The 18,137-nt window shown below is 42.5% G+C and overlaps 1 protein-coding gene across 1 annotated transcript in view; it reads left to right on the top strand.

The window, feature by feature from the left end:
• The window catches only part of TMEM63A (transmembrane protein 63A), a 36,211-nt gene extending 21,484 nt beyond the window's left edge, over window positions 1–14,727 (top strand). Inside the window, exons 14-23 of the mRNA XM_054170546.1 lie at window positions 1,081–1,234; window positions 1,979–2,085; window positions 3,921–4,007; window positions 4,655–4,717; window positions 6,291–6,453; window positions 7,718–7,823; window positions 9,848–10,015; window positions 13,012–13,127; window positions 13,535–13,597; window positions 14,187–14,727. Of these exons, the coding sequence (XP_054026521.1) occupies window positions 1,081–1,234; window positions 1,979–2,085; window positions 3,921–4,007; window positions 4,655–4,717; window positions 6,291–6,453; window positions 7,718–7,823; window positions 9,848–10,015; window positions 13,012–13,127; window positions 13,535–13,597; window positions 14,187–14,369 (1,210 nt within the window). The 3' untranslated portion in view covers window positions 14,370–14,727. The remainder of the gene's footprint in view (window positions 1–1,080; window positions 1,235–1,978; window positions 2,086–3,920; window positions 4,008–4,654; window positions 4,718–6,290; window positions 6,454–7,717; window positions 7,824–9,847; window positions 10,016–13,011; window positions 13,128–13,534; window positions 13,598–14,186) is intronic.
• The last annotated feature ends 3,410 nt before the right edge of the window (window positions 14,728–18,137 follow it).

Raw genomic sequence — 18,137 nt, 5'->3', positions numbered from 1 at the left:
AATACACTTCTAATGTGATTATGCCATCTGTTTCTGACAACAGAGAGGTTTTCTCTAGAACTGCAGTTGGGAATAAAGTACAGGATTTTAACCATAAAGCAAACGACCCTAATTCTTCGCAGTGTCTTTTGCAGCTGTGTTATTTTGAGACATGAATTAAAAATCTCTTGCAAGCTACTTTCCAAGTGGTGTCAGTTTAATCTGCCTGTTCCATGAAAAGGTTCCTGCATGTCTTTGTACTTCACTGCCTCTTCCTTTCTTCAAGCACTGTCTTACGGACACAGGAAGTAATCATTGAGACTCAGTGGGCTGAAACACTTCAAAGCTTTTCTGAGCATCTCTGAGAGGGGAAAATGGTGTGTTGTTGAGTGTGGGGTTCTTTTTCTGTTCGTTTTCTTTTCTTTCCTTCCCTTGAAGACAAGGACCCACAGGGATTTGTCAAGTTGCTGAACCTAGGTTTACAACAAGAGTTGTCTTAAGTGGGGATGTTACTGAGCCCCTCTGTATCCTTGTTTTGTCTCCTCTAAATACTTGGCTTTGGCTGGGGTTCAAATCATTCTGGTCCTTTGGGGAACCATTTCAGACATTAAAGAACCTGACTGGTATAAGACCTATAGTTGATGTTTTAATATGGCAGGAAAGGATGCATGGGTTTTAAATCTTCTTCATTTTTTTCCAAAGCAGAGTTTCTTGGTAGATTCTGCCTCTGATAGCTATGCTCCTTGCAGAAATTTTCTGTATCTTTTTCTCTCTCTGTCTCTTCTACTTCCAACTTGGTTTTTAATACTTCCCTATTATTAAACAGTGGGAGTGTTACATCCCAACCCTGAACTACATTAGACATTTTGTCTTCTGTTCTTCTGCAAGTGCAGTTTGTTACCATTCAAGGAAGGTTGCAGAGTTCTCTTTTTTTTCCTAATAGTGACTGAGACTTGTGTAGTGCTTTGTTATATAACTTTGACATGAAAGCTCAATTCAGAAAAAGCAGTGCCACCTGTTAACTTGACAGTTCATAGTTTTTTAACAGCAAATGCTTACTGCTTATTTTTGTCTCTTTTTTTCCCTTTCTCCCCCCTCCAGGAAAAATCTTTCAGTGCATGGACTGAAATGGTGGTTTAGATGGGCTTGCATTAATTTACTGCTTTTTATTGTGCTGTTTTTCCTTACCACTCCTTCCATAATCATCTCGACCATGGACAAGTTCAATGTCACCAAACCTATTCACTACCTTAATGTGAGTATTACCATTATGATTGGATGTAGCTGTGAATCAGGCCAAAATGTTAATAAACTGATAGGTGTATAGTAAGGCAATGAAACAATGTCTAAAAGCTAAGCTGAAGTTCTCAAGATTGTGTAACATAAATATGTCCAGTCTTAAGTATTCTCTTGTTCCCTGATAGTACTAGGCTAAAATAATTGAATTTGAAACTTTATATTCTTGTAAGTGTTGTATTTCTTTGTAGGAAATAAAACAACCACATTTGCCATCCAAATTTTATGTAGTTCTAAGATTTGTAATCAAAACCTTGGCCAAGAATGGAATTTCAAGTCCCATTTGTGTTTTGATTTTTATGATGAGAAGGAAGGAATTCAGATTTTCAACTCTAAAGTAAAATACCATGGTTTTATTTTACTTGCTGGGTTCAGAACAGGTTAGCTTACATATCTGGTCTTAGTGTGACTGCTGTTAGAGTCTCTTTCAAACTGTTCATTTTCCCTAAGCTACTGTAACCTACATAAGGTCTGCTTGTGGGACTTCATTTGCATGGAACTTAATCCCCAATTCTACTCTTTATTTTTTTGTGTTGCACACCGGTGCTGAGCATTTATATTCAGATACAGTCTTAAAAGGAGTAATTTCCACAGTCCACACTGCTGTAATGTACAAAAAGGAACACACTGCAGCCTCTTTTCTACCACAACTGCATTAACGTATTTTTCATAATTAATTATTCTTTCTTTCTTTCTCCACTAGAATCCCATCGTCAGTCAGTTTTTCCCAACGCTCTTGCTTTGGTCCTTCTCAGCTTTGCTACCAACAATTGTCTATTACTCAACTTTGCTGGAGTGCCACTGGACAAAGTAAGCAAGATTTCCCTCTGGTTTGGCCCTATCAGCTGAATTACTAAAATAAATGGAGAAAGGGCTGCTCTTCCATGGATCTCTTAAATCTGCAGACCTCTTGTAGCAGGGAATGCTGTGTCCTCATTTCTTTCTGATGTTATAACTAACAGTTTGGCTTGTGGGTAATTTGTAAGCAACAGAGCAAGAGTAAGCTAACCACACAATTCCCTTATGCTTCTCCCCTGTTTCTTACCAGACTCTGTTTTTAGCCCAGAAAAAAAATCTGTAAGCCAGCTTGGGGTGTAGCTTCCACAGGTGCATGGGAAATACCCCTGATCCCATAACTGACTTGTTTCCTAGGAAGATAGGAGCTGTGGGTTTGGATTGTCTTCAGGCTGAGAACAACACTAACCCTGGAATCCCACTTCAACAGAAAGTCCTTCAATTACTGGCATGCTGCTTAAGGAAAAGGGCATACATCTTTTTGTTCTTTGCTTGGGGAAAAAATGGTCTGGATGTAACTCTTGGTTTGCAGCTCTATTGCTGTTGGATGTTGTTAGTGGCAATCTGAGAAGTCCTACTGGACCAAGGTCCAGCAGATATGTTGATGCAAGGTTTTCAGATAAAACTGGTGCGCTCCAAAGATGTCAAGCTGCTAGTTTGGAGAACTCAGCACAGCTCGCTATGGCATGCCAGATTTCTTCAGTTTACAGTCAAGTAAAAGCATGATACTCACGACCAGCATCCTGGCCTGGACCCAGGATGGTGCAGCTAGCAGGAGTATGGAAGTGATTGTATCCCTGTATTCAGTACTGGTGAGGCCACACCTCAAATACTGTGTTCACTCTTGGGTCCCTCACTCCAAGAAAGGCATTGAGGTGCTGGAGTGTGTCCAGAGAAGGTCAAAAAAGTGGGTGAAGGCTCTGGGGAACAGGTGTTGTGAGGAGTGGCTGAGGGAACTGGGCTTGCTCAGTCTGGAGGAGGCTGAGGGGAGACCTCATTGCTCTCTACAACTCCCTGAAAGGAGGGTGGACTGAGGGTGGGGATTGTGTCTTCTCCCACGTATCAGGTGTTAGAATGAGAGGAAATGGCCTGAAATTGTGCCGGGGAGGTTTAGGTTGGATATTAAGAACAATTTCTTAAGAAATTCTTAATTAAGAACAATTCTATTCTATAAACTTTGAGTCCTTCTCAATCAGCTGAAATAGTTTCCTAAAGTCACTAGTGGTCACAGATCTGATTTCAAGCCTCAGCATAGTTCTAGTGATCTGTTTCCCAGTGCCCAAGGGCTACCTGATACTATTAATAAAACCTCTGTATCTTGCATGTCCTGTCAGGTACCACCTTGAGGAGTCTGAATTGTTTATAGAAAGCACTGCACTGTTTTGGGGACAGCATGTCACTAGATAGACGTTCCTGCTACTGTAGAAGGGATATAACATTAATAGTGTCATGTTGTTCCCAAAGACTTGACACTTGGCAAGGACAGTTGAGTAGCTTGTCTGAGTGTCTGGTTTCTTGGCAGCAGTGCCCTTTTACTTGCCTAATCCCTCTTGGCCTGATGCTTAAAGGGTTGTTTGTTTACAAGCTCTTGTTGCACATCCCTTTGTTCATGGTGCAGACTTGTAATGGTGCTAATCCCGATATGTCCATGCAAGATATGTTCAGAGATATTTTCTTTGCCCAGGAAGGTCCTGAGAGCCTGCTTGGTGTGAATCAGTGAACATCTCAAAGACAGTTTCTTGTAGAGCAAGCTGGAAGTCTGATGGGTGCCGGCATTCTCTGGACTAGATGCTTCACATGTGAAAGTCTTTTGTATGAGTTTCTCACTCAGTGACTTTTTGTGTTGGTAGGTCTGCAGAGAACAGAATAATGATGCATAAAGTCTACATATTTTTGATCTTCATGGTATTGATTCTGCCCTCCCTTGGTCTGACCAGGTAAAGAATAATTTATTGTTACTTCTAACAGTAATGTTTGAGTTATCATATGAGACAACTTAAGTCTGTTACCTGGTTGCTAGTTGAGGTACAGTTGATGTACCCCCACTTCCTTCAGTGTGTATGGTTGTATTATTACACATTAGATTTCAATGTTCACCTTTCATCTGAGGACCTCATAGCCCTTAAAGTTTCCAAAGGCTGACTTCTCTTTCAGCAAAGACATTTTAAACCCTTGTAAGATCAAGAAAGTTGCCCATACTCACCATCGTAGCCAAGAGCCCTGTTCCCTGACTCTGTCTTATACTTCAGTTACAGTTGGCCTTTTCTTTCCACCTTTAGAGTATTTAACTGCTTCCCTTCCTAACTGGGTAGCATGTATTTGTTCTATTCATATAACAACTTCTAAACATGAATCACTAAAACTTCAGCATGAAGTATGCATTTCTGGTTTTTTGTTTCTGTATCTTTTTTACCCCCCTATTTCTGACTGTCAGTGACTGTGATAAAGCTAAAATAGTGTTTAGGATGTTTGATTAAATTCTCTGTCTGCTATCTTGACCTGAACTACTTTAAAAAGAGAAGCAATTTTACACAATACTGAGGGGTTGGGTGCTGAATAATGACATTAACCATCTTTCTTTCAGCCTTGATTTCTTTTTCCGTTGGCTGTTTGACAGAGAATGGTCTGATTCTTCAGTTAGGCTGGAGTAAGTATTAGCAACTTCTCCTCTTTTTGGTTGGTGTTTATTAAACTTTACTTGAGGGTGGTACCTTGTGGGATGATGTTGAACTTCTGAATAAAGGGAGTGATTTTGCTCTCAAGCAATTCATGCTTTTTTTCCTGCCTGATGCAAACATTCAATAGGGAGAGAGTTATTTTCCCCAAATCTTACAAGTTTTGTACAAGATAAGAAATAACAGGATGATGAGATTGAGAGCAGCCCTGCAGCAGAGGACTTGGGGATACTGGTGGATGAGAAGCTGGATGTGAGCCAGCAGTGTGCAGTTGCAGCCCAGGAGGCAAATTGCATCGTGGGTTGCATTGAAAGAAGTGTGGCCAGCAGGTCAAGAGACGTGGTTCTGCCACTCTGCTCTGGTGAGACCTCACCTGGAGTATGGTGTCCAGCTCCCGGGGGCTTGATGCAAGAAGGAGACTGACCTGCTGGAATGGGTCCAGAGGAGGGCTACAAAGATGATCAGAGGGCTAGAGCACCTACCCTATAAGGACAGGTTGGGGTTGTTCAGCCTGGAGAGGAGAAGGCTCCAGGGAGAGCTTATAGGGGGCTCCCAGTACCTGAAGGGGACCTACAGGAAGGCTGTGGAGGGACAGTTTAGAAGGGCTTGTAGAGACAGGATGAGGGGCAGTGGTTGTAAACTGGAGCAGGGTAGATTTAAGTTGGACCTAAGGGGAAAGCTCTTCACAATGAGAGTGGTGAAATACTGGGACAGGTTCGCCAGGGATATTGTTTGAGGCCTGGAGACATTTTAGATCAGACTTGCTGTAACCCTGGGTAGCCTGATCTAGTTGGAGGTGTACCTGCTTACTGCAGGGAGGTTGGACAAGATGACTATGGAGGGTCCTTTCCAATCTGATGTAGTCTGTGAATCTATAAATATGATGCAGGTGAGAGTGGACCAGAAAATGTACTGAGGATTGTTGCATGGACTTGATGATCTTAGAGATCTTTTCCAAGCAAAAACAGTTCAATGATTCTGTCAAGGATGGGGGATCTTCTCAAGGATTACAGTTAAGACCAAATAGCTGCAGCTGCTTTGAAATCTTTTGACTCTTGATTTTGAGAAAAACTAACCTTTTTACAACAACATTGCCCATTCACAGGTATTTGACAAGAGAATGCAGCTATTAGATCATAGTTGGGTTTCCAAATGCTGTTTCAAAATCACTAACAAGGCAATTAGGAGCTACTAAGCTAGGAGAGGCAATTACTCTATTGCAACCTTAGCTCATCTTGTCTCAGGTTGCTCTTGCAGACATCAAGTGCTACTATCAGCCTCCCATCAGGCTGCCGTGTCTGTGAACAGTTTATTCCACATCCAAATGCCAGGCTCTTAGAGTGTACTACTCACTGCATTTGTAGCTATGTACTACTGCTTTTCAACAAGATTATCTGAAGTGTTTGAGCCACTTCTTATAAGAGGTTTACAAAGGTGATAAAGATTAATTATGGCTATATTTGATTATGCCTGTATATGCTTTTTTTGCTTTCCAGTCAGTGAGTCATGTAAGGGCAATGTTGTGATGAAAGTGTTTCCTTGCAGATGTGTCTTTTTGCCTGACCAGGGAGCCTTCTTTGTGAACTATGTGATTGCCTCTGCTTTTGTTGGCAATGGGATGGAACTGCTGCGCCTGCCTGGCCTCATCCTTTACACCATACGCATGATAATGGCCAAGTCCACAGCAGAGAGGAAAAATATTAAACAGGTATCAGAGCCTGTCCTTAGCAGGAGGCAATTAAATTACTGATCCTTGCTGTTAACTGCCATTTTGTGTCATTTTCTTTTGGCCTTTCTTTCACTCACCCATGACAGGTTCATATGCCCTTGACTTGCAGCACAGGTAACAGGGGAGTATTTATTCAAGTCAAAACCCAAGCTCTGAACTTCAGTTATTATTCTTTTCATAGGTCCAAGTCATAGGGTCAATAGGTCATAAAGTTCTTGTTTTATGATTTGGGTTTATAGGATGATTCTCATTTTATGTCATAAACTTCAGGGGGTTTAGAATTCAAATATGTCTGTGATTAGTTTCTGTTGTCAGCCCACGAGTGTGTACAATTTACTTTAATCTGAACATCTAGCAAAATAGCTACTTAATGTCAGTTTTAAATGGTTGACTTTCACTTCCTGATGATGGTGTCATCTTGCAACTTAAAATTCCAGCTGTTACAATGGGAACATAAAATGGACTGTCTATACCTGCCCTTGTTCCTTGTAGGTTGGATATTAGCAAAAATCTCTTTCCTGAAAAGAGTGGTCAGGCATTGGAACAGGCTGACCAGGGAGGTGGTGGAGTCACCATCCCTGGAGGTGTTCAAGAAACCTGTGGACATGGCACTTTGAGACGTGGTTTGATGGCAGTGGTGGTGGTTGGTCAACAGTTGAACTCAATGATCCTGAGAGCTTTTCCAACCAAAACAATTCTATGATGTTGTGTGGTTGGTTTTTTTTTGACTGAGTGGATGAGTTCCATTTTTAGAAGGTTCTTTTAAATATTAAATTCTGTGAACTGCCATGTATTACCCCTTGCTGTGGTTGAAATTATTTATATTGATTTCCTCATCCCAAGAGGAAAAGGTGGGAATACTGGCTACACCAAAGCCTTGACATCTTGAGCTTTCCCTACTAGCAAGGCCACCACAAGGCACAGTACAGATTTGGTGGAATTGGCAGGGATGAAGGTTCTGAGTTTGGCACAATTATTTTTTGCCTTCTGATTTTAAGTAGTTGCTTCTTGTAGATGAAAGCAGATTCCTTGAGGAATTACTTTAAGGAAGGAAGCAGCATATATTCTATAAGTAGAGATGCTTAAAAGGCATCTCTCTAATTACATCATTTATGCTTCTTAGGGAAATAAATCTCACAGGGAGAGAGTAAGAGAAGGTGAATTATTGCTTTAGTGAATCTGTTCTTAACTCCTGACACATTGATAGATGACAGAGTTTTAAATGTTCTGGTTTTGATCCTAGCAACAAGCATTTGAATATGAATTTGGAGCAATGTATGCCTGGATGTTGTGTGTCTTCACTGTCATCATGGCCTACAGCATTACATGTCCCATCATTGTCCCGTTTGGTAAGTTTCCCAGTGAGCTCTGGGCACTGTGTGAGCAAGATGGGGGCGCGTGGGAGGTTTGGAAGGCCCAATTCTGCATTCTTACTCCAGTGCAAAAGCTGATAATCCTTAGGACTTGAGTCCAAGTTCAGTTCCCTTCCCTTCCTGTGGCAAAAACTGGGCAGAAGATAGCAAAATACTTGCCTTCAGAAGTTGAAATTGTTTAATGTCCATAAGATGTTTATTTTATTTCTCAAGTTTGAGTATGTTAGTTCTAGAGGGGTTTTTTAATACCTAAGTGTAGGAGTTTAGGTAGGTCAGGGGATAAGGGAACTTTTTTGTATTTCTGGCTTCAGGAGGTCTGGGGAGAAGCAAGCAGGGGGTACCTAGCCTGGAGGTCCACCTTAAGCAGACAAATTTGACTTGAGACTTTCTGATTGCAGAGAGGTTGTGAAGCCTCCTTCTGGAGGTATCTGAAGACACTCAAAACCCACCCAGATGTGTTCTTGTGTGACCTGCTCTAGGTGATCCTGCTCTGACAGTGGGATTGGACTGGATGATCTTTTGAAGTCCTTTCCAACCCCTGACATGCTGTGATTCTGTGTTCACCAAATCCTTTAGGCACATTTGATGTAACATTTTTGTCCTAAAGTTTGACTGTATGTAAAATGAAAGGCAGAAATTAAGCGAGTTGATCCGGTGGCAAGAGACTGGGAAACTGCCTATCCTTTTCACTACTGCAGCTCTTCTGCATTGCAAACCATTCATCCAAAGATCCACATCCTGAGTGAGAATGGGGCTGTGGTCCTCATGTCTGCTATAGACAGCTGTATGCTCCATGGTCCTGACCACAGGCCTGTGGGACTTGATCTTGGTGAACACCATAGCTGCCATTTGAGGAAAGGAGCTGCTACTCTGATAGTTAACTCTGGGAGTTCAGGATATGTGTGGAACACAGCTGCCCTGTGGTGCAGATGGAGCTGCCATCCTACAGGACACTGAGAAGATCCCCAGATAGATCTCTGAGTAATGGATTTCCTCTTTCTATAGTGTTTCTTTTTTCCAGTTGGTTTCACTCTGTCCCATGAACAAAACTTAACATTTCTGCCTGAAGCAGCCTGTGTATTTGGCTTTGACTACTTCCTTCTTTTTATACCAGCCATTAAATCCTGTATGCACCTGCAAGAAATGTAGCAATCTGGCTAGAGCTCATGGACAGTTGTCCACCTTGGCTATGACATGATCTGCACCTTATTTTATAGCAGCTTTCATTCATAGACATTCTGGACTGCCATATGAGTTATCTGTATGGAATCATTTCAGCAGCTACAGATATTGCCACTCTGGAGTTGTGTTTGTCAGGCATAAGTAGTATTTAAATCATTTTATACAGTTCCTTTTCTAATCCAAAATTTGAGAGGCATAGATACAACATAAATTAGCTAAATGAGGTATTGTTCAGAGCTGGGTTTAATCACAGCCATATTTATTATTGGAAGAATGTGGCTTTTCTGGGGGTGGGGGTTGGTAACAATGTGCTTGATACTTATTTACATTTTGGTTTATGTGCAGTTGTAAATATCTGAACATGCTTCTGCATACCAGAGCTGGTGCAATTCAGAGCTGGCTTTTTTTTTTTGAGAGATAAGGAGGAGCCAATTTGAAATCCAGTCAGGAATCTGTTGAAGATAGAGGGAGATGTCAAGCTGTTGTTCCTTACTAGTGTGGTTGTGGAGGAGTTACCCAGCCTTCACTACCACTTTGTCCTCATGTGCCAGCACTAGGAAGGAGCTCTGGGAGCATGAGTGGTGCCACAGACAAGTGTGTGGAGAAGCAGAAGGGTAGAGAGATCCTAAGGATCTTGGATTGGAGATGCAGCAACCTTAAAAGCAGGCTGCTGTCCCCTGTTGTCCCACTTTCATATTTGGGCTGTATCCACGGTTAGAATCCAGGTTTTTCCAGGTGCTGAAGTGTGGAAGTCCTCACAGAATTGCTGCTTTTTATCCAGTCTAAAACAACTTCTTGGCTCCCTTTTTTCCTTCCAGGTTTAATATACATACTCCTGAAGCACATGGTTGATCGTTACAACCTGTACTATGCATATCTCCCTGCCAAGCTGGAAAAGAAGATGCACTTTGCAGCTGTCAATCAGGCCCTTGCAGCTCCAATTCTCTGCCTCTTTTGGCTCTATTTTTACTCATTTTTGCGGCTAGGTAAGTACTGCGTTTTCCCACCTAGAAGCAGCTCCCAGCTCTCTTGCCAGCTTACCTAAATTGCTTGTGGAGGTTCATAGGTTTTGTGGGCTTTTCTTTCTTGCTTCTGTGAATGGGAAGTCGTGGTGGTTACCTGTGGCATTCAGTTGTGGAGTCTTTGCAGCTTACACAAGGTAGCTTAAGATACACTGATGGAGATGGCTTAGGTGTTAACTTAAAGCTGTTAGCATGGGGCTTTGTATGTCTTCATTTTACAGGAAATTGTATTCCCTAAATCTGTAGAGCTTGAACTGGCCAGTAGGGCTGTGAAGCAACAGTAAAAATCATGAGCTTAAACCAAAAATCTCTTCAGGATTAGCTCATTCTAGTAAGGTGGTCTCTGAGTTTTTGTACCTGCATTTGTCTTGGTCCCTCTGGATGGCATCCTGTCCCTCAGTCTTGTCAACTGTACCCCTCAGCTTGTTATCACCAGCAAACTTGCTGATGACAAGTGTTTTGTCCTCTTCCCTGCTTTCACTGTCATTTCACACAAATGGCCATGCTTTCATTGTGGCTTTGATAGCATACCAGTAGTAAAAAAGACACTGTTGGCAGACAGTCATTTAACTTCAGAGGTAGCTCTCTGTGGATGTAAGAAGCACTTGGAGATATTGCTTCAGGCTTTGCTTCAGGCTGTCCTTGGATTTGAGCAGGTGTCCCTGCATTACTTGTATGTTTGAGAGCTTGTTTTTTTCCCCCTTGTTTTGAGAGCTGTCTTTGCAACCAGGAAGACTAACAACTCTGTGTCCTCTAAAACAGCAGCAGGATTCCTAGAGCATGCTTTAGAAAAATCAGCTCCCAACATGCAGCACTTAATTTGTTTCATTAATAGTTAGGAAGGAAATCCTGATGCAGTAAAAAATTAAGTCCTTACAATAATGTTTTCTAGTGGCAAAACCATCTGTGGTAAACCCATCATTTGTCATGGAAGTTAGTAATGGAAAGTAGAGGCCGGATTGGCGTGTTTGGCTTGGTTAGTTTGGAAGATCCTGTTTACAAGATGCTGCTCAGTGACTTGTTAATGCACAGGGCAGTCTAGCCAAGTGGTTATGAGTGTTGAGAGGTAGGAACTTGTGATTTTGATTTTATTGCCATTGATTTAACTGCTGCTTCCTGGGCCAAAGAAAAGGAAGGAGGGAAGAGGAGTGCTCTGCTTCTTTGTCTGCAAAATGAATCAGTTATGGTCCCTAAAGATTGATCTCTTAGTTACTGATTTGTATAGCTTGCCTGATACAGAATCATAGAAATGTTTTGGTTGGAAGAGGCCTCTAAGATCGAGTCCAACTGTCAACCTAACACCACTGTGGCCATTAAACCATGTCCCAGAGTGCCATGGCCACAGTTTTCTTGAACGCCTCCAGAAACAGTGACTTCATCACTTCTCTGGGCAACCTATTCCAACACCTGACCATTCTTTCCAGATATTTTGGTCTGGTTGCAGAGTACAGTGATAATGCACTGTTTTCTCACTCATAGTAATGTAAAGCTGAAAGGGCCTCTATCCCAGTTCTCAGTCAAGATCAAATACCACTTGACTGCACACAGAAGGTGATAGGCTGTGCCGGTGCCATCTATTTCCTTCTCAGTTGCTCAATCCTCTTCCTCAGCTCTCGTGCTATCCATCTGTCATACATCTAAAACACCACCTGGCCTCTTAAAACAGAGGAGGTGATGATGCTGTCTGCAGTTACAGAATCACAGAATTACAGTACGGTAAGAATTGGAAGAGACCTGGAGATCATCCAGTCCACCCCACTTCCCAAGGCAGGTACGCCTAAAGAAGGTCACACAGGAACATGTCCAGACAGGTTTTGAATGTTTCCAGAGATGGAGACTGCACCACCTCTCTGGGCAGCCTGTTGCAGTGCTCTGTCACCTTCAAAGTAAAGAAGCTCCTCCTCATGTTTAGATGGAACTTCCTGTGTTCAAGTTTGTGCCTGTTACCTCTTGTCATATCACTGGGCACCACTGCAAACAGACTGGTCCCATCCTCCTGACACCCTTTCAGTATTTCTAAGCCTGGTTTTCTTTGAGAATGGGGCTGGCTGATCTATCAAGGTTTGTTGTGTGGTGTTTTTTTTTTCCTGAATGGTTTTTATTATTTTTTAATATTAATTTCTCTTTGGGTTGTTTACAAGCCATCCAGTTTGGTGCCATCATCAACACTTGATAAATGGACTCAGGTGCTAGAATAGATTGCCCAGGCAGGTGGTGGAGTCCCTGCCCATGGGGGTGTCAAGAAATGTGTGGACATAGCACTCTGGGACATGGTTTAATGTCCATGGTGGTGTAAAGTTGAAGGTTGGACTCAGTGATCTTATAGGTCTCTTCCAACCAAAATCATTCTGTGAGTCTATGACTCTTGTCTATTACATTTTACAAACCATTAATGGAAGTATATTAGAAATGGGTCCAGAATAGATGATTGTGGGAGGAGAATGATTGTTGTGAGTCTTATTTATCATTCAAGGATAGCAGCCACCTTTCCTGGCCTTTCAAGGAAGCTGGGAGAACAACTTGTTCCACAGTTTTACCAGTCAAGCAGCTTTGTGCAGAACTTCTCTTTGCAGCTGGAAGTGACAGGCCCAGTCCGCTAAGAGCGGGGAAAAAACTCAAAACACCAAACAGGCTTTGGGTGTTTTTCTGCATACTGCTGGAGATGCAGAGTCATCTGATTTATCTGTTTTATCACCTATGTTTTATCTGTGTGTTGTATCAAGAAGTTAAGACCCAGAGTAATACAAAGCTGACCATACTGTTAACTTTGTAAACCACCATAGAAGTCATCTCTTGTGAAAAGATGGTTGGATTCAATGACCTTTGAGGCCTTTTCCAACAAAAAGGATTCTATGATTCTGAAAATGGGGAAGATAAAGTGCAAGCTTGTTTGTGGTTTGTTGGTTGGTTGGGTTTTTTCCTAATACTTTTTTTTTATATATTCTCTGGATATTTTCTAGGCTTCAAAGCACCTACAACAATGTTCACCTTCCTAGTTGTCAACATCACAATTGCTATTTGCTTGGCCTATACTTGTTTTGGCTGTTTCAAGTACCTGAGCCCACTGAATTATAAGGTAAGCGATGGATACGTAACACCTTTCAGCACCTACCTATGTGCTTGTTGTAGCACCAGCTGTTCCCGTGGGGCTGTTTGTGCCTTCTCACTAGCAACATCTGTCCACAAATGTTCATTCCAGCAGGCTGGTTAAAGAGGGCAGATAGAAGTGAGCTGCTTGGCATAGTGGGAAGTCAGTGTTAGCAGGAACTGAATTTGAGAAATCTGTGAAAAATTTTAAAGGCATAGCCTAAAACTACCACAGAGCAGTATGGAAGAAGCAAGGAAGAGGGTTGGAGGAGAGAGTACCAGTACTGCTCAGAGATTTGCCTTTGCAGCTTTCCAGGTGCTTGTGGTGTCTCTATGTCACATTGACTTACCAGTTTGATGTTGTCTCTTCTTTTTCTCACCTGTTACTGGTTACAGATAGAAGACACACAAAGTGAAAGAGGAAATGACACAGATGTCCCAACTGTCCCAACATCTTCTGTAAGAAGTTAAGAGTTACTAATATTCTCTTGTGCTTCCTAGAAAAACTTAATTTCTCACCTTGCTTGCCAAAAAGCTTGTGTAGGACATACTAGTCTGAATGGACTGTGGGAATTCCCCTATGCCTGCGGGACCCAAGAGTTCTGCAGCTGGGCTCCTTGACTGTTTCCAGGTGGCGTTCCAGAAGTATCTTCAGCTGATGATGTAGGAGTAGTCCAGACGCACTCCTTCCAGCAGCTCTGTGCACTGCCTTCTGGGCCTTACACCAGATACATCTTCACATCTGGACAGCTGCCAAATGCAGTCAGTTGCCACCGCTGTGTGACTTTGAAAGTTGTGACTTGTAACTTGCCCTGTCACTAAAAAGGATGTAGGACTGAGGTAGAAACAGGGCTTTGTGCCACAATCTACAAGAACAGGCGAGTGCTGCACCGGGAAGCCTCCATTAGGGTGCAAAAGGCCTTAGGTGTTAAGGTGAAGAATGGGAAACTGATGATAAGAGTGGAAAGGGGAAAAAGTGTCTTGGGTGAATGATCCCAACATTATGCTTGCAGAGACATAGTAAAACCCTTAACACTTGTGATTTCAGATGTACGTCCCTCGAGTTTTGCAGCCTGATTCTACAGAAAGGACAGTGCTTGCCCACAAGGAGCAGCAGTCGTATGGCACCATGGACAACACTTACTCACAGGCAGAAGGAACCATTGCCTGTTCTGCTGGACCTGCAGCTGTTGAGCAGGCAGAGAAGTTCGCTTTGAATGCCGAGGACTAACACAAGGTGGAGCACTTGGTCCAGGTTTAGGAGAACTAATTTCCTCCCCACTGCCACCTACTAAGTATTCTATTTTATTTATGTATTCCTGCCTACAGAAGAGGTACAGAAATAATTCATTGTGTGGTCTGCAGCTGTGCTCAGCGATTATAAAGCAGATGCCTTGGGACTGATTGTTTTCCAGGCTGTCTACACCACACTGTGAAACAAACGTGTGGAACACGGAGATGCTGATCCTCAGGGACTTCACATATGCTATCTCATCACTTGCCTTATGAAGATAACTTATGCTGCATATAGATAACTGGTCACCAAAGCAAATGCAGCTATTACAGCTGTCATTTATTTATTCAAAAGATTTTTTTTTCCCCTTTTTTCCTTTTTTTAATTAAAAAGAACCCCAAACCACAAACCCCTTTAGTATTTATAAACCTCTTGGGATGTTTTCAATCCTGAAGCAATGTCACTTTTGATGCAAATGCTGTTTATGTGGATGCTGAGGGGATATGGTGTGTGATAGTCTCTCCTTGTCACCCAAAGTAGTCAGCATAGACTTCATCATGTTACTTTTGTTTCTTTAAAAGAGATGAGGGAGTTACTGTGCACTTGGGTACTAAAAGTACCAAACCAAAAACACTGGTGTAAAGAAGGGAGTGATTTATCTGATATTGGTTTTTATCTCTGTTGTTGTTTGGTTTCTTTTGGAGGGCATTTAGGTTACTAGTTTCTGTTCACTCTTTTTAAGGGCCTTCCACAGTGAAACTTCACCTGCCAACAAAAAGGGATGTAAACATTTTATCTTTCTTTTAATCTTGGGTCAAAATGACAGATCTCTGGGTTTTCTCTTCAGTGCCATTTATCTGAACTGCAAGATACTAAGTTTTTAAATGATGTAATAGGTGTAAGTTTATTCCAAAGTCTATTATGTCAAAGTGTAACTAATAATCACCAAGCAATAAAACACTTGAGTTCAGAGAAATTGCATTGCTGTCTTGACTGACTTAATGTTCTGTGTACTGAAACAGTTCTTTTGCTAGCTGCCTCACAACATCATCACTGTCATCAGCTCTTCATAAGAGCACAGTCATGAGGCATAGAATGTCCCATGAGAGATTTGAATATTTTTGCATTTCTCTATGGATTGAATCTTGGTGACTTTTTGGGTAGGAGAAAGCATTGTTCTTCTCGACTGTTCCCCTTCCCTGTTTGCCTGCTTACCATTGAACTCTTAGTTCCTAATTTTGACCTTTTCTAGTACATCTGGAACAGCAGCATCTTGAGATTGACATTGAATTTGTGCCATAAATGAATGTGTGCAGATGTTCAGTGTCTTTCAGGACTGCCTCCAACTTCCCAAGACCGGCACTCTGGAGGAATGCTGAGCAGGAGACCTGCACTACTGCAAGAAGGACCCTGCAGAGGAGCCCATGCTCTTAGTTGAAGGTACATATAACTCCTGATCCTTAAGACAAGTGAGGAGTCTTGTCTAGTGGAGGGGTATGGATTTGTCAGGCATCTTTTATACTATCACTTGAGTGTTGCAAGGATGTTGAGTGTGAGTGTGGACTTCAGCAGTGGTGGCATTGCTAGAGGTGGTTATGTGCACTGAGTATCATGGGGCAGGTGGATTAACGATCATGGTATTACTAGAGCTGGTGTGTACCCTGGATGCAAACTGCCATTGAAGACTGATATGCAAACAAAGGAAAAAAAGAGAACCAACAAGCTCCACACTTTTTACTTGTCTTTGAGTCTGTTATACAGATGTGAGGACAGAGCCTGTTGTATTTAATCAGATTAGAAGCCTGTGGTTGTTTATTTCTAGCTGCAGTACCCCATCTCATACAGATGTTTCCAGCAGCAGTGGACAGTTGTGTGTATTCTAATGAGGAATCAAAAGTATTCAACTACCACATGTGACCTGTTTACAGTTCTGGCACTGAAATTTTCATGCTCTGTGATCTAACTTAGCAGTTTTGAAGAAGTGACTTTCAATATGAGGAGAAACTTCTTTATTCTAAGGGTGATGCAGCACTGGAACAGGCTGCCCAGGGAGGTTGTGGAGTCTCCTTCTCTAGAGACTTTCAAGACCCACCTGAATGCGTTCCTGTGTGACCAGTCCTAGGTGATCCTGCTTTGTCAGGGGGATTGGGCTCAATAATCTCCCAAACCTACTATTCTGTTTTTCCATGATATCTTGTATCAAGGACAAAAACTCATTTGGTGACTGGATTTCCTTTTTGTGCTTGGAAGACTGCTGAACCTTAGTAATGAAGCTGCTTGTAGTTGGCTTGGGTTCAGTATGGACAGGGATAGCTCTCCCCTGTACTTGCATAAGCCCACCTCCTGTCATGCTATGTGTTTCAGAGAATATGGAAAATCTGCCAAGTAATGGGAATTTGCATCTTGTTGAAGAGTCATTGCTGGCATTTGAGGCATAGAATTCTTGTGGTTCAAGTCTAGCCTTCAACCTAAGACCACGATGGGCATAAACCATAAACCATGTCCTAAAGTTCCATGTCCACATGTTTTTTTGAACACCTCCAGGAATGGTGACTCTACCACCTCCCTGGGCAGGCTGAGAAATGCCTGAGAAACCAGTTCATGTATCTGATAGGGAAAACCACTTAGCATGCAGCAGCAGTTCTTGTTTGCCACTGTACACTTGTTGCAGTTAAACTCAGAAATGTCTGGTATTAGGACATGCACTCATTGGAGTAAAGGCTGGGATCACTTATTACAAGACCTCCACGTATAGCAATGCACAAACTAAAGGCTGGTTTATCAGCTTTGCTAGGTTGTGCTTCCTTCCCTAGGTAGCCTTTAGGTCTCTCTTTGAGAGCTGGAAGTCCATTAGGAAACTGCACTGGTTCTAATTTGTTTCTTCATGCTGGTGGATGTCTCTGAGAGGATAAAATTAGCACAGTAGGAGAAACTCCTTGCATTCCTTGCTGAGCCTCAGAGAAAAGCTGAGCGATGGAAGCCTCAACAAATGTGGATGTTGGCTGCACTGTATTTGAAATTCATATTTAAAGCCATTGCACATTCTTTACTGTTCTTTTTATAAATCTTTTGGCAGGAAGCCTAAGCAAATGGCCCAGCTGGAGTTACTGATTGTAGCTCCCAGAAGCCATATTTGTTGAGATCCAAGTGCCTGCTGCTTGCCTTGCATTGCTCAGTTGGAACACCTCCTCCCCACCACCTTGCTCTCTGCTAAGTCCTTACTTGCGCTCTAGCAGCCACCACCAGCAGTGGTCTTGGGGAACATGAATCCTGGGCAAGTCTGGTCCTTGGGCATGAAGTAAGGCCCTACACTGTGGTCTGTGGTGAGGCTCTTCGTGGCACAGCTGCAGAGACAGCTTCTGAAAAGCTAGAAAACAGAGTTCATTGGATAGTGTACAGTTCAGTACACTTCTGCAAAGGCTTCACTTGTTACTGGGGAGAAGAGACTGAGCCCTATCTCACTCCAACCTCTTTTCAGGGAGTTGTAGAGAGCAATGAGGTCTTTCAACCTTCTTTTCTCCAGGCTAAACAATCCCAATTCCCTCAGCAACTCCTTATAAAACCTCTTATTTGCTTTGTTGCCCTTCTGTGGACCTGCTCCAGCACCTTAGTGTCTTCCTTGTAGTGAGGCACACAAAACTGAGCACAATAGACAAAGTGTGGCCTCACCAGTGCTGAGTACAGGGGGACAATCACTTCCCTTGCCCTGCTTGTCCCACACAGTTTGGTGTCATCTGCCAATTTACTGAGGGTGCCCTGAATCCC

The sequence above is a fragment of the Dryobates pubescens genome, chromosome 2, assembly GCF_014839835.1.
Source record: "Dryobates pubescens isolate bDryPub1 chromosome 2, bDryPub1.pri, whole genome shotgun sequence".
Classification (NCBI taxonomy): Eukaryota; Metazoa; Chordata; class Aves; order Piciformes; family Picidae; genus Dryobates; species Dryobates pubescens.
This window is presented reverse-complemented; position numbering and strand designations above follow the sequence as displayed.